Here is a 21212-nt window from a genome sequence, read left to right on the forward strand (position 1 = left end):
TTAAGAGCTGCAACTGGAAAAGCTTCATGTAGCGCTCAACCCTTCTTGGTCATCAGGCCATCCACACAGGAGAGAGACCTCATCAGCGCTTCATCTGGGCAACGAGTTTCATATGGAAGTTGGAGCTTCATAAAGATCAAGGACTCCATAGAGGAGGGAGAACCCTAAGTTTATGGACTGTGGGAAAAGTTTTACATTAAGATGAAATCTTGTAACTCCTCAGAGACTCCCCATAGGAGGGAGACTCCATGAGTGATCGGGGTGTGAGGAGAGATTCATATGGAGGGCAGGTTCCAAGGGAAATTCCATGGACGTGAGGACCCGGATTCTTCTGCTATTGTATTCCTCTGGGGTCGTGTGTAAAGCAGGAACGTTCCCTGTGATACTGGGACCCTTTCCCCATGTGCATATTTTTATTGGGTTCTCCTTTAGGTAATTAAGTGTTTTAATGGCCCCCCCAGCGGGAGGTGCTGGCCAGACTCCGAAGCCACCAAAAATTTGCTCCCGAGAATCCCTGGGCCCAATGCTCATGATGGTCCCTTCTGGTCTTAAAGTCTGGGAATTTGACAGAGCAAGTCTGGGAATTTGCAGGAGGGGCTCAGGACAGAAAGCTCAGGTGTATGATGGAGTTAGGGTTGGGATGTGTGGGGGGTGCAGGAGTGTTAGGATGCTGCGGCCAGATGGGATCTGGGACCCAATCATGGGCTTGTCTGGCTCGGGGGGAGAGTGCAGGGTTTGGGTGGGTGTCTGGCCAACGGGGAGGGAGGAAGAGCAGGGTTTGGGTGGGTGTCTGGCCAGGGGGGAGGGAGGAGGAGCAGGGTTTGGGTGGGTGTGTGGCCAGGGGGAGGGGTCAGGAGCAGGGTGCTGGTGGGTGTCTGGCCAGCGGGAAGGGAGGAGGAGCAGGGTTTGGGTGGGTGTCTGGCCAGTGGGGAGGGAGGAGAAGCAGGGTTCAGGTGGGTGTCTGGCCCGGGAAAGGGAGCAGGAGCAGGGTGGGTGTCCGGCCAGCGGGAAGGGAGAAGGAGCAGGGTTCGGGTGTGTGTGTGGCCAGGGGGAGGGGTCAGGAGCAGGGTGCTGGTGGGTGTCTGGTCAGAGGGGAGGAGGCAGGAGCAGGATGCTAGTGTATGTTTGGCCAAAGGGAAGGGGGCAGGAGCAGGGTGCTGGTGGGCAGGATTCGGGTGGGTATCTGGCCAGGGGGGAGAGGGCAGGAGCAGAGTTCGGGTGGGTGTCTGATCAGTGGCAGGATCTGCAGGCAGTGCTGGAAGAACCACATGTGATGCTCCTTCAGGAAATCCAGCTGCTCCTTCTCCCCAAAACTGGATCCTCCACCACCGTCTTAGCCCTGCCTCAGCTGCTAACCCCCCACCATAGCCATTATCCCCCTTGGCCACTAAGCCCCCCTCCCCACCTCAGCAATTAACTCTGTTGGCCACTGACCCCTGCCCCCTCAGCCGTTCAAACCTCCCACCCCTCCACCTCAGCCATTAACCCCCTAGGCCAGTGGCCACCAACCAGTCAACCGGGATCTACTGGTAGACCTTGGAGCCTCTGACAGGGGATCCTGACTGGTTTGGCTGGGAGGCTGTCAAGTGCCGGTACTTCAGCTGCCCCTCTCAGCACTGCTCCTGCCCTCTGCCTTGGAGCTGCCCCCCACCCCCGGGAGCCTCTTGCTTGCTGTGCAGGGCACAAGAAGAAGAGAGGGAGTGTTGAGATCAGGGTGCCCCTCCCTCCACCCTGTACCCCATCTTCACAGAGCAGAGCAGGGACAGGGATGGAGGGAGTTTGCTGGCTGCTTTTGGGAGTGGTGCAGGGCCAGGGAAGGGGTGAGCCTGCCTTAGTCCCCTGCCCCACCACCCAGAAAACATCTGTGCCGAGCAGTGCCCAGCTGGAGCCAGCATTCCAAACTCCAGCCCTGAACCCCTCCTGCACCCCAACCCCCTGCCCTAGCCCTGAATCTCCCTGCACCCAAACTCCCTCCCAGAGCCTGCCCCCTGCACCCCAACTCCCTCCCAGAGCCTGCCCCCTGCACCCCAACTCTCTGCCCCGGGCTCACCTCAGAAGCCCTCCCACACTCCAAATCCTTTAGCGCAAGATCAGAGTCCCCCTCCCCCTCCCCTGCACTTCAGACCTCTGCCCCCCAGCCTGATAAAAGTGAGTGAGGATGGGGGAGGATGGAGTGAGCAGGGGCAGGGCCTTGGAGAAGGGGCAGGAAGGTGGTGGGGCCAGGGTGTTTGGGTTTCAGGTGGATCCTGGATTGAATTTAAAAGTGATCTCATGCTTAAAAAGGTTGGAGACCACTGCTCTCGGCCACTAACCCCTCCACCTCAGCCATCAACCCCCTCAGCCGCTACCCCTCCCCTCACCTCAGCCATTAACCCCCTCAGCCGCTACCCCTCCCCTCACCTCAGCCATTAACCCCCTCAGCCGCTACCCCTCCCCTCACCTCAGCCATTAACCCCCTCAGCCGCTACCCCTCCCCTCACCTCAGCCATTAAGCCCCATGGCCGCTAACCCCCCCCCAGCCATTAACCCCCTCAGCCGCTACCCCCTCTCACCTCAGCCATTAAGCCCCATGGCCGCTAACCCCCCCCCCAGCCATTAACCCCCTCAGCCGCTACCCCCCTCACCTCAGCCATTAAGCCCCATGGCCGCTAACCCCCCCCAGCCATTAACCCCCTCAGCCGCTACCCCCCTCACCTCAGCCATTAAGCCCCATGGCCGCTAACCCCCCCCCCAGCCATTAACCCCCTCAGCCGCTACCCCTCCCCTCACCTCAGCCATTAAGCCCCATGGCCGCTAACCCCCCCCCAGCCATTAACCCCCTCAGCCGCTACCCCCCTCACCTCAGCCATTAAGTCCCATGGCCACTAACCCCCCCCCCCTCCAGCCATTAAGCCCCATGGCCGCTATCCTCCCCCACCTCAGCCATCAACCCCCTTGGCTGCTAACGCCCCACACCTCAGCCATTAAGCCTCATGGCTGCTAACTCCCCCCCCCCGCACTTCAGCCATTAACCTCCCCCCCCAGACATTGACCTCCTGCGCAGTGGAAGCCGTGGGCTGAACCCACCTACCTGCTCCTACTCTCAGGCCCCAGAGATGAGGGGAGTCCTGAGTCCCTCCTGGAGTGGGTACTGCAGGCTCCCCCCCCACACACACACACACCCTGCTCAGCCCTCTTCTGCCTTGCAGAGGACCTGACCTGCAGTGCCCCGCTGAGTGTGTGCCCCTCCCTCCAGCTGCTCTTCACCTGCCAGTTGGAGGTCCTGGCGGTGGTGAAGAGCAGTGGCACCCCTGTGCCCTCCGTCACCTGGACCCACATTGGTAGCCACCCTGACCTGCTCCTGTGCCCTCTCCACCCAGCCCCAGCGCGCTCCATGTGCCTCCCCTTGACCACCACACGGGGGCAGCCGGACGCGGTACCCCCCGGCGATCTCGGCCTTCCTGTCCGCCGAGGAGAGACGCTGCCTAGATGTCCTACATTAAAATATTATTTTAAAACCTGGCCAAGCTCCGGGCTTCCCCCACCCTCTGCAGGAAGCCGGTGCTGGCTCCAATCTTGTGCCACCGTGGGTCCCCCATTGCGGGGGGGGAGGGGGGCAGGAGTGTGGGGGGCTGACCTCGAGTTGGCTCCTAAGTGAGCCGTGAGCCATAGGGGGCTGAGCCTTGCTCTAGCCCCTGTCCTGAGTGATCACAGCAAGGTGGGGGGGGGGGAGCCTCTCAGGACTCCTGGCCCCAGCTGTGGGGGGGTGACAAGGACTTTGCCGCAAGGGAGAGGGGAAGGCGAGTCCTGGAGGAGAGGCAGGCTCTGGGTGAAGGGAGGGGGCGTGAGGACTTGGGTCCACTTCCCAGCTTAGCTCTGGGCCTATGGATTGGTTTCTCCCAGCGGGGACAGTAAGGGGGTGTGCCCTGGTGGGTGGCTCCGGCAAGGGGTGTTTGACCCAGAGCAGGCCGTTTAAAGGAAGGGGCAGGCGTGGCACCTGACCCGCCCACGAAAGCCCAGTCCCGGGGCAGCCCCGTGGTCTGGCAGTGAGGGGAGCTGGCAGCAGCCCGGCCTTGCTCCTGCCATGGTTGGGGGAGGCAGAATCAACCTCTGTCCGGCTGTGGTGGCCTGGCCCCCATCCCGGTGTGGGCCCTGCAAGCTGGCCCCCATCTGCTGCAGGACGGGCTGGCAGCAGCCCCATCTGGGTGGGGCATCCCGGCCCTGGCCCCTCTTCTGCTGCAGCAGACGTTGGAGGGGAGGCAGAATCAACCATGGCCGTCCTGGTGTGGCCCCTGTCCAGCCACGGCTGCCCAGCAGCCCAGTCCCGGCAAGTGTACATGGCCCCAGAGCCCCCTCACTCTCCTCCCTACCCCCAGGTCCCTGCCCTGCCTCCTGCAACCTGCCCCACACACTCCCATTCCCCTGCCCTGCCTCCTGCACCCCCCCACACACTCCCATTCCCCTGCCCTGCCTCCTGCACCCCCCACACACATTCCCATTCCCCTGCCCTGCCTCCTGCACCCCCCCACACTCCCATCCCCCTGCCCTGCCTCCTGCACCCCCCCACACATTCCCATTCCCCTGCCCTGCCTCCTGCACCCCCCCACACATTCCCATTCCCCTCCCCTGCCTCCAGCACCCCCCACACTCCCATTCCCCTGCCCTGCCTCCTGCACCCCCCACACACTCCCATTCCCCTCCCCTGCCTCCGGCACCCCCCACACTCCCATTCCCCTGCCCTGCCTCCTGCACCCCCCACACACTCCCATTCCCCTGCCCTGCCTTCTGCACCCCCCACACTCCCATCCCCCTGCCCTGCCTCCTGCACCCCCACACTCCCATTCCCCTGCCCTGCCTCCTGCACCCCCCACACACTCCCATTCCCCTGCCCTGCCTCCTGCACCCCCCACACTCCCATCCCCTGTCCTGCCTCTTGCACCTCCCCCACACTCCCATTCCCCTGCCCTGCCTCCTGCACCCCCCACACTCCCATCCCCTGTCCTGCCTCTTGCACCTCCCCCACACTCCCATCCCCCTGCCCTGCCTCCTGCACCCCCCCACACACTCCCATTCCCCTGCCCTGCCTCCTGCACCCCCCCACACACTCCCATCCCCCTGCCTCCTGCACCCCCCACACACTCCCATTCCCCTGCCCTTCCTCCTGCACCCCCCCACACACTCCCATTCCCCTGGCCTGCCTCCTGTACCCCCAACTTAACCCCCTGCCCTCACACACCCCAACCCTCTGCCCTGAGTCCCCCGGGCTCCACCCCACAAGTTCTTACAGGTTCGGTTTTATTGCCCCCCCTGCTCTCAGGCCCTCCCGAGGGGGGTTGCGATGGGGCAGAACCGGTAAGAAAGGGAAGTTACTTCCCCCCTGGCGTCTCCTAAAGGTGACTCATAATTTGAGAAACTCCTGCCCGAGCGGCCCCCAGCGGGCGGGGCTGCCCCACTCTGCGGCCACCAAACATCCCCCCAGTCTGGCTGCTCCCGAGGGGTCTGTGAGCGGGGCAGAGCCAGGCCCAGGGGCGCAGCGCAGCGCGGATGGCGGGTGTCTCGCTAGGACCCAGCAGCAGCAGCAGGCGCGGGGGGAGCGATCGCTGGCTCCGGCCCGGCCGCAGGAAGCGACTCGCCGCCGCTGCTCGCGGGGACTCTGGGGCCAGGCTCCGGGCCGGATCCCCGAGCCCCGGCGGGGGCTGCTGCGGGGCCCCGGAGCCCGGGCTGCAGCCGGGAGGGGGAATCTCCGGCCGGGCCAGTCCCGCTGCTCCCTCCCCAGGAGCCTCTCCCCGGGCAGCGCCCCCAGCCCGGCCAGGCCCAGCCCCTGCCCCAGGGCGGGCAGCGCTTGGGGGGCAGGTAAGAGAGACCCCCCCGGGAGCGGCGCCCCGGTGCCCCCGGGCTGCAGGGGGAGGGGTTGGCCCCGGGCTGCTCCCGGCGGAGCTGGCTGCGAGTTCCCGCTGCCGCCCGCCCCCAACCTGGGCGGTGCTCGAGGGTCACACCTGGGAGGAAGCTGGGGTCACGTTACCCCTCCTTGCTTCCCGGCCCCACTCACAGCCTCCCCCCGGGCCCGAGCAGCGCCCGCCTGGGGCAGGAGGCGGCTCTTTCCCCAGCGCGGGGCTCAGAGATGCTGCTGCGGGGAGTTCAAAGGGGCTCGGTGGGTTTTCTTCTAGCGGGAGGGGCCGGGCCGGGGGGGGAACAGACTCACTGGGTTTCTTCCCACAGGGCAGAGCCAGAGAGTCCCAGCGCCTGTCTGCAGGGGCAGGGCCTGGGGGGACTCGAGGGGCGACAGGGACTCAGGCCCCTTCTGACACCTCCCCCATCGCCCCTCTCGCCCGACAGGCCCAGGAGACACGTCGAGAGTTCGCTCCAGAGCGCCCGTCTGCCAGGGGCCGGGGCCGGGCAATGGCCGGGATGGAGCCCGCTCAGGTAGGGGGTTCAGGGAGCTGCTGGGCGGGGGGAGGGAGGAAACAGGGTGGGATAAAGCTGCTGAGCAGGTCCATGGGCAGGGTGTGACCGCACCCCCATTTCTAATCCAGGCCCCAGCCCCCCCAGGCAGGGCTGTGAAAATGGCCCAGACTCCCAACGCTGAGACCTGAGCCCCCAGTCAGGGGTTGCTGGGAAACACAAAGGGAAGCTGCCGGGATTCCTGTCCCTGCCCGTGGCTCAGAGCTCGGCTTCTGCCTCAGCCTCTGGCTAGCAGGTGTGTGGCCAGGGAGAAGGCCCTGCCCTCTGTCTGCTGAGGGGGAGGGGGATCTCTCTGCCCTTCCTCTGAATCAGGGGTCTGCAACCTTTACAAACCAAAGAGCCAAACAACATCAACATTTAGAGCAAGTGGTCAATATAGAGCGGGAGAAGAATATCCGAAAATATGATTTAATATGATTGATAATTGACCTGATGATTAATAATACCAGAAAGGAAACATTGCACTCACAGACTTTATTTAATGGAATTTCTGCTGCTTCATTTTTTCCACACATTTCTTTGAAGTTTTTATTGTAACGGGTCAAATCCAGCATCATGCAGGCATTCAGGGTATCTTCTGTCAATCTTATGGCAGGGAGCTGGTGATGTGGGGGTGCAGGAGTCTGGGTTGGAGTGTACGAGGGGCTCAGGCCAGGAGATTGGGGTGTATGATGGATTCAGGGCACATGGTTGGGGTGTGGGAGCATGTAGGACTGTTATGGCAGAAGTCTGGGGATGTGGCAGTATGAGGGGTTCAGGTGTATGCTGGGATCAGGGTTGGGGAGGGGGGAGTGGGCCAGATGGGGTCTGGGCCCCAATTGCAGTTTTTTTGACCAGGCTTCATTTTTTCATACAGGAAAATATTATGTCCATCACAAAAGGTTTCAACATTGTCTTGAGTTATGGCAGGAGGGAGGAACCTTTTGTGAGTCGAGGGCCCACAGAAAAATCCATCGGGGGGGATTCCTGGGGAGGGGGCATCTGGTGTGGGGGAGGGGTTGAGTGAGGGGCTTAGGGGGTCTGGCGATGAGGGGGTGGGAGAGGCACTTACACCGTATCTGCCATGCAGCATGAAAACCAGTAACACGCTTCCTGCTGCTCCCATTCCCCGGAAGCCTCCAGGAAGGATTCGCAGGGGAAGACTCCAGCAAAGTGGTTCCTGAGGGACGAAAAAGGCCAGTGCACCTGGAGCCGTTTTTGGTGCTTGTTTCCTGCATGGCGAGGGAAGGAAAAAAGCAGCGCAGCGAGACTTTTTTTGCTCCATTTGTTCCCCGCACGCCAGATCCGGTGGGAAGGCTCTGGGCCTTCTCCCCTTCTCTCGCCCCCGCAGGACCAGTGCCGACGTTCCAAGTTTGCAGAGGGCCGTACGGCTGTAGCAGCAGCGCTGGCTCCCTGCTGTGGGGGGAAGTAAGGAGGAGCAGGGCTCAAGCTTCATAAGAGCCATATCTGGCTCGTGACCCATAGATTGCCAGCCCTGGCCTGAAGCCTCTGGGCTGCTATAAACAGGCTGGGGATGGGATTCTACCTCTCCAGTCTTCCCAGAGCTTCAGTGTTTTTTCCCTGTGACGACTGGGATGGTGGCTGGGGCTGCAGGCAGTGGGTGAGGGTTTCTTGTTGTTGCAGATGCGGGTGACCTTCGAGGAGGTGGCTGTGTATTTCACCCAGGGGCAGGGGGCGCTGCTGGGCCCCGCTCAGAGAGCCCTCTACAGGGACGTCATGCAGGAGAACTACGAGGCGGTGACCTCGCTGGGTAAGGGCGTCCTGGCCCCTCGGGGATTAGGAGCCGTGGGGTCTGCGTGTCCGACACGGGTCAGGTTCTTCCCTGCTCAGGTGGCCTGGACAGGAATGGGTTCCATGGGCACAGCTGCCGGGGGAGAGCGACTTGCATCTCCGCACCCTGTGCAGTGAGACCAGGGTGTCAAACCCTAATGGACGTGCTAAATCATCCCCACCCGGCCCCTCTAGATTTCAAGGCGGAGGGTGGGAGCATGTATTCTCCTGTCTGTGTTATTTCTCACTCGCACCCAGAATCCCTGTTCCCTTCCTTCCTTGAGATGCGCTCCAGCTGTGGGGAGGGCTCTGAATTTGCGAGGTTTAGAAACAAGCAGGGGTGTAACTGCAGAGCTGTGAGTGTCAGCAAGGGCCCCAGACTTCTCAGATTTTGGGAACATCTAGGGAGGGCGTCACAATTCCTCTCACCTCCCCACACGTCTGCCTCTCCTCAGGGGGCTCAGTGACCATGTTCCCGTCCTCTTGGGTTGCACATTCCCCAGCAGAGCCCGGGGACAGGTTCCACTCACGGAATGTCCCTTGGGACAGACGCTCTCCCCACCCTCCCTGCGCCCTGATCTGCTCTGATTTCACCCCCTGTGCAGGGTTTCCCCTTCCCAAACCTGAGCTGATTGCCCGGCTGGAACGAGGGGAAGAGCCCTGGGTGCCCGACCTCCAGGCCGCGGAGGAAAGAGAGATCCCGAGAGGCACCCACACAGGTGAGGACTGACGTATCATCTGGCATCCTCCCATGCAGGGCAGGGTGTGGTCAGCTGACATTGCTCACGGTTTTCCAGCAGTCCTGTTAGCTGCAGGAGTTTCCTTCCCATGTTTCAGTCTGTGTAATTTCAGTGTTTTCCCTTGGTGCTGTTCCTCTTTCTCCCCAGCTCAATGACTCCTGCCTGGATTTTCTCTCTCTCCCAGCAGGTGATGAGACAGCGAGTGAGAATCAAGAGGGGAATCAAAAGCAGGAAATTCCTGAGGAGATGGAACCGCAGGCGACCTTTGTGGGAAGAGCTGAAGGGAATGTTTCCCAGTGCTTGGAACAGGGAGAGGCCTGGGGAAACTGGCCCAGGCCGGAGAGGCTGCTGGGAAACCTCCCATGTGAACAAATGGACAAATCTATTCAATGTGGGGAAGGACACAAGCATCCAACAGCCCAGCAGACAAACCCCAAGGAAGAGAAACACCAGGAATGGTTCAGTTATGGGAAGGGATTTATTGTGAGCCCAGAGCTTATTACAATTCAGAAAGTAGATACTGGAAAGAAACCCCTTGATTGTTTGGACCGCGAGGAAAGCGTCAATAACAGCTCAGATCTTAATACTGATGGGAGAAGCCAAAGTGAAGAGAGAGGCTCTCAGTGCCCTGAGGGAGGAAACGATTTGAATTGGAAGCCTGCCCTGATTGTGCATCAGAGAAGTCACACAGAGAGACATCATAAGTGCTTAGACTGTGGTAAAAGTTTCTTAGAGATGTCAGCCCTGATTAAACACCAGGCAATGCACACAGGAGACAGGCCCCATAAATGTTTAGATTGTGGGAAAGGTTTCATATGGAGGTCCTCCCTTGTTTTACATCAGAAAATCCACACAGGAGAGAGACCCCATAAGTGCTTAGACTGTGGGAAAAGTTTCATACAAAGATCAGACCTCATGAATCATCAAGCAACCCACCGGGAAGACAGACCCCATGAGTGTTTAGATTGTGGAAAAAGTTTCAAATGGAGGTCAGCCTTTGTTTCACATAAAAAAATCCACACCGCAGAGAGATCCCATAAGTGCTTGGACTGTGGAAAAAGTTTTCTATGGAGATCATTCCTAGTTTCACATCAGGCAGTCCACACTGGAGAGAGACCCCATGTATGCTTAGAATGTGGGAAAAGTTTCAAACGCAAGTCTGAGCTTGTGAAACATCAGGCAATCCACACAGGAAAGAGACCCCATAAGTGCTTAGACTGTGGGAAAAACTTCATACATAGAGCAGACCTGAGTAAACATCAGGCAATCCATAGAGGAGACCGACCCCATCAGTGCTTGGACTGTGGAAAATGTTTCATATGGAGGTCAGCCCTCGTTTCGCATCAGAAAATCCACACAGCAGAGAGACCCCATAACTGCTTAGAATGTGGGAAAAGATTCTTACGGAAGTCAGCGCTCACTTCACATCAGAGAATCCACACAGGAGAGAGACCCCATCAGTGCTTAGACTGTGGGAAAAGTTTCATAAAGAGGTCAAACCTCGTTAAACATCAAGCAATCCACACAGGAGAGAGACGCTGTGACTGGGCTGTGAGAAAAATTTCATAGGGACGTCAAGCTGTCTTAAGCATCAGGCAATCCATGCAGACCAGAAACCCCATATGTGTTTGGACTGTGGGAAAAGTCTCATGCCTTCGTCATATATTATGAAATATCAGTCACTCCACACAGGAGATTCCGTGAGTGCTTGGCCTGCGGGAACGGTGTCTGAAACAGTTCAGCCCTTCTCAACATCAGGCTGTTTACACTGGAGAGAGAGTCTGTAAGTGCTTAGGTTGTGGTAAAAATTTTACAAACTGATCCGATCTTTCTTCTATGTCAGAGAATTCAAACAAGTGCGAAACTCCCTAAGTGCCTCGACTTTGTAAAAATTTTCACACAGAGATCATATATTGTAACACATCATGTAGTCTGCTTGGAAAAGAGATCCCATAAATGTTTGGACTGTGGAAAAGGGGCACATGGAGATCACACTTCATTAAACATGGGAGAATTGACACAGGATCTAAGCTTTTCTGACATAGTCAAAAAGAGTGAGACGCGTGGAGGGTAATTAACTCAGATTCAGCCTTTAGAAACTTGTTAGGCAAGAGTTTAGATGGTATTTGAAGGCTTTCCACAGAAGACAGGCTTATGATTTTGATATGTAAACGCGCTAAAAAATTGACAGAAGTTTGACGGAGGATAGTAATGCTGTTGATTTATTGCAGAAAACTCACACGATTATCTCAAAAATTGATCATAGTTAGAAAATTTAATCCCAATGAATTGTGTTGTGAACCAAGAGAATATGAAGTGAAATTTCTCAAATATTATTTTTTTTACACGTTCAAATACATTAATTTTATTACAGCAAAGAACAGAAAGCATATACGGCTCATTTTATATTTCTTTATTACTAATATTTGCACTGTGAATGGGATAAAGAAAAGAAACAGTATTTTTCATTCCACATCATGTAAGTACTGCAGTGCAATCTCTTTATCAGGAATGTGTAATTTTAAAATGTCCATTATTTTTTGTTACACAGCCTCAGTCCACTCCTCAAGATGTTTGTTTCTTTGTCTAACTCATCCATGGTTGCTTTGGCTGCTTGAGCGATGTCTGGCAGCTCTTCATGAAGACTGAGCACGTGGGGGGATATTTCTTTCCAATTCTAGCAGTGAGTGCCAAAGAGCGATGTTCTTGTCGGTGTTGGGCTTTGTGTTTCCAAAGTCCGTCATTCGATGATTGGAACCTGGGGAGAACAATCTTGCAGTTTGGCTATTTTTAGTGAAAGCTGCTTAGCTTTCTCCATGCAGCTTAGTGCGTTGTCGATGGCCTTTTCTTTGTGTTTCATGTTGTGGTTCCCAAAGAAGTCCTGCTGGTGCTGGCCAGCAGAGACTGTTCTTCCAAGAGCATCAAGATCTAGGCTTTTACACACCTTGCCAACACCCATTGCTACCTCAGCTTAACCCTTTAGTCACCGAGTGCTGGCCAGCATAGCTATCAGTCACACAGGTTAATGGCATCACAAGTTGCCCCACACAATCAGGGCTGGCTTGAGCCACTCCTGCGCCCTGGGCAGCGGGTGCGCAACACATGCATGGCTCCGCTCCCGGATGCACAGAGTATGTGTGGCCCTGCTGCCCGGTGCGCTGCGCACCTTACAGCTGCACTTGGGCACGTGGCGCCTGATTGCAGCTCTAAAGGGCACCGTGCAGCCCCCGGGCATGTGGTGCCTGATGGCAGCTCTAAGGGGCGCCACGCGGCCCCCAGCCTTGGGCACGCGGCACCCCTTACAGCTGCCATCAGGCATCCCCCATAGGTTGGCGCCCCGGGCAGCTGCCCGCCTAACCCCCCCCCTTAATCCAGCCCTGCACACAATAGCAACTGTGTCATATGTGTGAATCATAGAATCGTAATCATAGGGTTGGAAGAGACCTCAGGAGTTATCAAGTCCAATCCCCTGCTAAATCCAGGACCCATCCCAACTAAATCATCCCAGCCAGGGCTTTGTCAAGCCAGAACTTAAAAACCTCCACCATCTCCCTAGGTAAACCATTCCCATGCTTCACCTTGGCCTCTGATGATAGGACAGAAAACAATGGGCATAAATTGCAGCAAGGGAGGTTTAAGCTGGACATTAGGAAAAACTTCCTAACTGCCAGGGAGGTTAAACACTGGAAGAAATTGCCTAGGGAGGCTGTGGAATCTCCATCACTGGAGATATTTTAAGAGCAGATTGGATAGACATCAGGGACGATCTAAATGGAGCTTGCTCCTGCCCTGAGGACAGGGGACTGGCCTTGATGACCTCTTGAGGACCATTCTATTTCTAGTGTTGTTTGATTCTCTGATTCACCACCTCCAGATGCGGCATCCCTTCCCTACATCTGCTGGCAATGCTCCTACTAATGTACCAAAATTTGCCGTTAGCCTTTTTAGCCGGTCGTTTTTGCTATACACATTTTTATGGCAACCATCTGGCAACCTTACAATTGCCCGAGGCCGTCAATTGGTTAGGACCAGCCCTGGTTGTCAGCATCCCATAATGCTCTCATTTCTTCCCTTCTCCTCCCTGCCCCCCCACCCCACCTGAAAGCAATGACTGTTTTCACACCCTTTTGTCACACCCTTTCCCCCCTGGTTATCTGAGCAGATGCTGTAGCAAGGCAAGCATGGACCCTCTTCAGCTGCAAAGTGCGGTAGTAATAATTGCAAATACTTTGCACCTCATGCTATGGTATGTCTTGGAGGGGTCTTGGGGGAGGGAGAGCACGGACAAGTGACGTATTACAATCTTTCGAAATTAAATCAAAAGAACGCGGCAGTTTTTTCGACCGTGGAAAACATTTTATGAGGATGTGACGGCGCGTTGGGGTTTTCCCGTCTCCTGCACCCCCGAAATGGCACGAACAGACTCCACCAGCCAGTAGGATAGGGGGAGTTTATTGCTTCTCCAGGATACAGCACAGCACAGATGTCATCTGGTTACAGGAACTGGGGCTAAGAGGCCTCGGTGCCCCCCCTTGAGATGGGGGGTGGCTGGGCCTACAATCCCAGCGCCCTCCCCAGCTCCTCCTCCCCTGCTTTCCAGACAGAAACTAACTCACTCTCTTCCAGCCCTGCCCCCCAGCCAGAGGCAGCATTTCACCTTCCTTTGTTTCTCTCCCTGGGGGGTAGCTGGTCAGACAGGTTGAGAGACCCTCTTTGCATAATGACTCATCCCCTGTCCTGCTGGGCCGTGGTACAGACAGCAGCCAGTGGGGGTTACCACAGCCCAAGCATAGAAACCAGCAAGGTACCCCCACTACGTCACAGAGGAATAACACCTTTTTTCAAAAGTGCTCTTTCGAAAAAAGGTGTTATTGAACACACACAGGGCTTTTTCGAAAGAGAGCATCCAGACTGCCTGAGTGCTCTTTCGAAAAAGCGGCTCCCTTTTTCAAAAATACTGGTTGCTGTCTGGACGATCTTTCAAAGGAAGCTTTTTCTTTCTTTTGAAAGAATCTTGTCGCCTAAGAGGCTACTAGACTAATTGTTATTTAAGTTTTTCCTGGTACAGACTAACTTGGCTCCACCTCTGAAGCTTCGAGACTGTCACCCGATTACATTTTTGCTGTCAGATCTTGCCAGGGGAGCAGGCAACAGGCTCGCTGTTGCATCTGCTGTGACCAAAAAAAAGAAAAGCGAAGGGCAGACTTTAGCGAAGATACGCTGCAGAATGCAGAATCGAATCTCTTACCATAAGAGAATGTTTGTCCAATGCAATAGGCAAAAAATATCCTTGAAGAGCTCGATATGCAGCAAATACAGCACAGAGATCTCAGGGCAGCAGCTGGACTCAATTTAGTGGCGGGCATGGTGAGGAACACGTCGGGGCCTCGTGCTATTGCTTCTGCTTGGTAAACACGTGAGACACAGCGGCTGCAGCCAGGCAAGGATGTGTACTTGCAAAAGGGGTCCAGAGTGGCATGGAGACAAGGCAGAGATTTTCATGCTCACTGTGTGTTCGGCCCCCCCCCCCCCTTGCTGGAAGAGTGCAACTTTCCTTTCCCACGGCAGCCTGCAGGCAGGAAGATGAGATGGTCTGGGCATGGGGGCAGAGCAGGGGCTCTCATGGTCACCGCTTGCTCGACTTGCCAAGCCCCCTCTTTCTGGGGGTAGGTGTCTAGCCGGGGGGAAGTTGCAGGAGCTGGCTGGAGGTGCGGGGTCTCGGTGGAAGGGATGAATGAGAAGGCTGGGGGCGCAAAGTCTTGGGGGGGGTGAGGTCTTGGCAGGATGGTGAGTGAGGGGTCTGGGCATGCAGGGTCCTGGCAGGATGGTTGGGGCCATGCTGGGATCCCACGCTGGTGCTCCATCCTCACCCCTCCAAGCTGAGACCCCGCACATTCAGCTCCATATTCACTGCGAGAACTCCAGAAAGAGAGATAATAATTTGAGCCACTATCCTACACCATGGCTGTGTCTAGACTGGCCAGTTTTGCCAGAAAATCAGCTGCTTTTCCGGAAAAACTTGCCAGCTGTCTACACTGGCCACTTGAATTTCCGCAAAAGCACTGACTTCCTACTGTAAGAATTCAGTGCTTTTTGCGGAAATACTATGCTGCTCCCATTCGGGCAAAAGTCCCTTTTGCACAAAACTTTTGCGCAAAAGGGCCAGTGTAGACAGCTGAGATTTGTTTTCTGCAAAAAAGCCCCGATGGCGAAAATGGCGATCGGGGCTTTTTTGCAGACAAGCTTGTCTAGATTGGCCATGGACACTTGTCTGCAAAAAGTGCTTTTGCAGAAAAGCGTCCTGCCAATCTAGACGCGATTTTCCGAAAATGCTTTTAACGGAAAACTTTTCCGTTAAAAGCATTTCCGGAAAATCATGCCAGTGTAGACGTAGCCCATGTGTGAACTCCTTATACTTAACAATCAGTCCCTCCTTGTATTTAGTTGTGACGGTCACCTTTCCCACACCCAAAGAAGAGCTCTGTGACGGCTTGAAAGTTTGTCCGAGCCATTAACAGAAGTTGGTTCAATTAAAGGTTCTTGGCATTTACCTGGTGCTTAATTTCCACTGTCTCCAGGCTTCCGGCATGGGCCACATCCCCGAGCCGGCTCTGTGCAGGCTGGCCCTGGGCTCTGGTACCTGCAGGTCCAGGCAGCTCTGCCCAGGTGGTGCAGCAGCACAGGATGGGGGTGGAGTTCATGGCTGCCACCAGCGCCGGACTCCATGCTTGGGCTGTGGGAAGGAGGGAGGCTGGCAGGGAACAGCAGCAGAGGCCTGAAGGAGCAGCCGTGACTACAAAATTTGAATTTGGTGGCCCCTTATTCCGGAATAACGGGCTTGGTAGCATGGGTGCGTCGCTTACAAAATCAACCTTGGGGGGGCTAATTTCTGACTAAGGTCCTAGTGTAGTCCAGGTCTAAGGGGTATGGCCAAAATCTAGATGAGGAGTCATGACAAAGGCTGAACCAGAATCCGTGCGTGGAGGCAGAACTAGAGTCAGAGTCAAGCTGGAGTTGGAGTCAGATAGCCATGCTACAGGTCGAACCTAATAACACCAGGACCAAGCCACAATCAGGGCCCGATCCATGAGGAGACCAGAAGCTTGTTCAGTGGTTTGTACTACCTCCCAGGACCCCTTAAAAGTGTACCCAAATACCATGCATCCAAATGCGTGGTCCAATCAGAAGCTGAGCCAGAGTTCCACTAGCCCTCCCCTGCATATTCTGCAGAGCTGATGGCTTGAGATCTGTGCACTGGGGTCAGACCTACTGACTGGAGAGACAAAGTGTGGCAGAAGTGGCACCTGGACCTTTACATCGCCGCTGGAGCGCCCGTCTGGGCAGTGCTAAGGGACCTGGCAAAGGTGTTGGTATCCCCGACTGGGGTTCAAAACCTGCAAGCTTTCACAGCCTGCTACTTGACTCTACATTTTGACCCCAAGGAGGCCTTTTTCTTTACAACTTGGCTCCCAATATTCCTTGACTGGATGTGTCCGTGTCTCCTGGGAAATAATCCTAGTTCAGGAAAAGTTTTTTTATGAGGAACACAAAGGATATTTTGTTGAGCCAAAAAAAAAAAAAAAAAAAAAACAAAATGTCAGGGGGAAAGTTACTGAGGAGAAAAAAAAAAAGTCACCTGCCCCTTTAAGGGTGGCCATTTTGAATTCTGTTCTCCATGGCAGACCAGCACAGTTTAAGAAACACTGTACTAGATACTCCTGGCTTCTTGCCTCACGGGTTACCTTTAACCTCAGCAGCTTCTCTCTCTCTCTTCCATTAGGCAACGTCTACACTACAAGTTTTCTCGGCAAAAAATATGCTAATTAAAGACTCATTTGCATGAGCTGTGACCTCATTTGCATATTTCCTGCCAATCTGTTTTTGGCTAGGGGTTTTTGCGTAAAACCCCCTTTAGCCGCAAGATCGGTATACCTCCTTTTTTGGGGCATAAGGATCTTGCGGATAAAATATGCAAATGAGATGGTTCAGTACCACCCAGCACAGGTGGATGTACGCAGGATGTACACAGGGCACTTCTCTGCATGGGGTGGCCTCTAGACTTTGCTCACTGCTCCTTGGGAGGACACTCTGGGGCTGTGTCTACACTGGCATGAATTTCCGGAAATGCTTAAAATGGAATACTATTCCGTTTTCAGTTTTTCCGGAAAAGGAGCGTCTACATTGGCAGGCTGCTTTTCCGGAAAAGCCCTTTTTCCGGAAAAGCATCTGTGGCCAATGTAGACGCGCTTTTCCGGAAAAGAGCCCCGATCGCCATTTTCGTGATCGGGGCTTTTTTCCGGAAAAGACTACTGGGCTGTCTACACTGGCCCTTTTCCGGAACAGTGTTCCGGAATAAGGACTTATGCCCGAGCGGGAGCAGAATAGTTTTTCCGGAATAGCGGCTGATTTTGTACAGTAGAGCGTTGTTGCTTTTCCAGAAATTCAAGGGCCAGTGTAGACAGCTCGCAGCTTATTCCGGAAAAGCGGCTGATTTTCCGGAATAAGTGGCCCAGTGTAGACACAGCCTGGGTGTCTGTTGTGTGTAAGCCCTTCTGTGGTCAAAGAATCCCTTTGTCCCACAGAGCAACTTAGGAACAGGGCACTTCATAACAAGGTGAGATGAAGGAACCATTTCTCTTATATCAAGCAACCTGCTCACCAGGCCAAAGCCGAGTCAGTCAACACAAACGCACAATCTTGGTTTCCCCAAATGTATGAATAAAAAAAATGACACTTGTACCCCTTCTCAATACTTTTAATAACTACTGCAAAGCCGAGAAGAGCAGAACAGCTGTCGGGATGGCTCACTCAAATTGATGACTTACCAATGGTCACAAGATTCAGACCCAACTTTAGCAAAATTCCTTCATGTGGGACCCCCCGGTGTGTCTCTCCCCCAACCAGAGCGCTGCGGGGTGGGTGCTCCAGAGCTGTGCAGCGTCCATAGCCACTGGTGGAGTTAGTGGCAGCTGCAGGGCCCAGCCCCGCTGAGAACGAGGGATGCAAAATCCCACAGCATCAGCTAACTGGTTAACCGTTAAGTTAACCTGACATTTAACCAGTTAACTGACTTAAGTGGGATCTGGGCTGGCGACTGCTCCATCCCAGCTGGAGCAGTCCCCCAATTTGAGGGGCTGCTGGCTCCCAGCCCCCATTAGAGCAGTCCCTGTCCACACTGGGCCCAGGAACAGTCCCTTGCCCACGGTAGGGAGGGGGAGCTGCTCCAGCCCCCACCGGTTACTGGTTAACCAGAACCAGCACGTACCACCTAGTTAGGGTGATGCTTAGCAGTTAACCTTTCACAGCCCTACCGAGAGCCAGGCTCTGGGGCCTGAAGGTTGGCACCCAAAATCGAAACCTTGAATTAAAGGTCATTTGTTAGCACTGGGCCCAGCCCAACCCGGTGCTCTGGTCCTGTGGGTTTCAGGGAAGGTGAAAACCCCTTCCCCACAGCGAGGGCTCCCTCCAGCACAGGAGTCTCGTGTGTCTCTTCCCCAGCAGCTGCAGGCCCCAGGCGTGTCCCTTGAGAGGGCTGGGAATGGGGTGGGGTTGGGGAGGGGGGGGTGTGTTTGTGTGTGTAGAGGGGGGAGGATTTCACAATGTAAACCTGAGATCTCACCATTCTTAAGCTCCCCCCTCCAGGCACTCTGCCATCTGCACTGGAGGCACGAAGAGGGGAATCCCTAGGAGCGCACCGACTGCGTGAGGATGCCTCGTGTCCCCCTTGGGGCTGGACCTTATGGCCCCAGGCAGAACACGGCGCCGTGCCGCAGGACAGGGCGGCATCAGGCAGCTGGCCTGAGCACTGCTGACTAGGAGCCAGCCATGTCAAGGAGATCCATTAACCCCCCCCCCACACACACACACACTCTGCGTCTCCTCCAGGTCAGGGACCACCTCCTGCACCCGATTCTTCATCCCACACCCCACCCCTAAGCCCACAGCCCCAGTCTGGAGCCCTTCCCCAAAACTGGAGCCCCCTCTTGCATCCCAAACCCCTCATCCCCAGGGCTGACTACCCCAAGCCCTTCACCCCCTACAACACCCCAACTCCCTGCCTCAGCTTGCAGCCCCCCCCATATGCCAAAGCTCTCAGCTTCACCCCCACAAGCTGGAGCCCTCTGCTGCATCCGAAACACCTCACCCCCCCCAGCGCCACCCCAAAGCCAATGCCCACAGCCAGCGCCCTCACACCCTCCTGCACCCCACCTACCTGCTCCAGCCTGGAGTGCCCATTTACAGCCAAACCCCCATTTAGAGCCCTTACCCAACCCTTTACACCCACCCCCGCCACATGCTTTCCATGGATGGCATGACGTCTGTTCTGTGATACCGCACCTCCATACTGGTGCACAGAACAAAAGGCATGGACATAAAAATTAGAGGGAACACTGGCCAAGCCCCCCACTTTCCATTCCTCACTCCCGCAAACCCCCCTCCGGGGCTGAGCTCTGCCCCTCACACTGATTCTCTCCCCTCAGCGAATGTGACTCTGGATCTAGACACGGCTCATCCCCAGCTTGTCCTGTCGGAGCATTGGAAAAGTGTGAGATGGGGAGAGACAGAGCAGAAATTCTCTGGCATCCCTGAGAGATTTTACTCTGTGCCCTGTGTGCTGGGCCGGGAGAAATTCATCTTGAGGAGACGCTGCTGGGAAGTAGAGGATGAGGTACCCTGGGATGTGGGGGTGGCCAGAGAGTCTGGGAGCAGAAAGGGAAGGATCAGCCATAGCCATAAGGGGGGATTTGGGCTGTGCAGTGGTTTTGTGTGTGTGTGTGTCAGTTCTGGGCTCTAACCTCCCTGGCCACCCTCCTACCCCTGAGCCTAGCCCCCAGCAGGATCTAGGTTTGTCTGGACTGTGACCAGGGGCAGGTGACATTTATTGATGCTGATGACAAGGCCCCAATATTCCCTTTCCCGCTGGGCTCCCTCCCTGGGGAGAGAATCTGACCCTGGCTCTGGAGGGGGCCAGAATCCCAGCTCAGCCTGTGTCCCTGAAACCAGTCTCATTCCCCCCCCCCCAATGATCTTGAAGGACTCCCCTGTACCCAGACCCTACCCCTCATTTCTATGATATGGCAAATTCCTCCCTTCCTGCAGCCCCAGGCATGGGACAGGGAGGGGGGAATAACACCTGGGACTGCAGAAGGAACAGAGTGACCCTGAGGGGCAGAGGTGGGGAATGAACTAACAGACAGGCTGGGGACAGGCAGAGGTGGGGGTGGCAGGACACAGAATTAATTAATCAGGGTTTGGAGGGTTAGTTTCACCTTTGGACTCTTCTCCCAGTTGCAGTCACAATGGCTGGGTCCGTGTCTAGGGGCAGTGTCAGGCCACCTCCAGGTCCAATCCCAGGCTGGGTTCAGGCCGGAGAGGTGTGCCCCAGCCATGCCAAGTCCAGCCCTGGGTGGGGATGGGGGATGCAGTAGGTGTGGGAAAACTAGCAGTGGCTGGGTTCAAACCAGGTAGGGGAGCCCTGGCCCTGGCAAGGGCCTTGTAGTACTGAGCTCTGTGCAGACTTGGAGCCAATGGACCCAAAGAGTCCCGATTCTGGAAACTCTCAGCATCCCAAAGGCACTGAAAGGACCAGCATGGGGAATGTCACAGCTGTGATTTAATGGGAAAAGGGGCACCCCCAACTGGGTAACTGCATGTCCCTAAGGAACCAGCTGGACACGGTGCCTCCGACAGCCCGGGAGATAAATTACAGGGAACTCTACCTTCCCCTCTTTCCTTGTAACCCTGCTTAGCTATGGAAACCCACAGCGAGAGACTGACAGGCCAGCAAGCAGACCAGCCCTATGGGTTGTATGGGGTTGAAGGGAAAGACGTGACTGGTCAGGGCAGAAATGACAGCTGTAAGAATGAGCTAAAGCCGTTATGTGTGTCCATGTCGCCCACATGTCCCAGCACACCAGCCTCTGGAGTGAGTGCCCCAAACATTCCTGTGGGTAAGGACACCTAGTTGGACAGAGCTCAGTGTGAGTGTGAGGCCTTCAGGGAAAGAGTATTCCTGGGGGGGTGGACGGGGCATGTTGTAACAAAGGCAGCTTCCTTCACAGCCTTTCCTCACAGATCTAGTCATGCACAAGGGCGGCTCTGACTGATCTGAGGAGCCTCGTGGTGATAGGTCCAACTTTCCTGCAGCATAGAGAATTCCTCTAAGGAATTTCAGCAATAACAGCTCGTTTTCTAAACCGCTGTGAACTTTTTCACAGCTGGAATCTTCCTTGTGACAGGGTTTAGGGCTTTGTCTTTAGA

General features: G+C 55.8%; 1 protein-coding gene across 1 annotated transcript; it reads left to right on the top strand.

The window, feature by feature from the left end:
- Positions 1-5888: 5888 nt before the first annotated feature.
- On the top strand, positions 5889-10891 carry LOC142823236 (uncharacterized). The gene is given in 7 exon segments (XM_089770814.1): positions 5889-6130; positions 6316-6402; positions 7298-7366; positions 8065-8191; positions 8817-8930; positions 9136-10496; positions 10499-10891. Coding segments are annotated over 7 exon segments (2028 nt in total). The 5' UTR covers positions 5889-6100; the 3' UTR covers positions 10739-10891.
- The last annotated feature ends 10321 nt before the right edge of the window (positions 10892-21212 follow it).

This window comes from Pelodiscus sinensis, chromosome 19 (genome assembly GCF_052426305.1).
Source record: "Pelodiscus sinensis isolate ZL-2025 chromosome 19, ASM5242630v1, whole genome shotgun sequence".
In the NCBI taxonomy this organism is placed as follows: Eukaryota; Metazoa; Chordata; order Testudines; family Trionychidae; genus Pelodiscus; species Pelodiscus sinensis.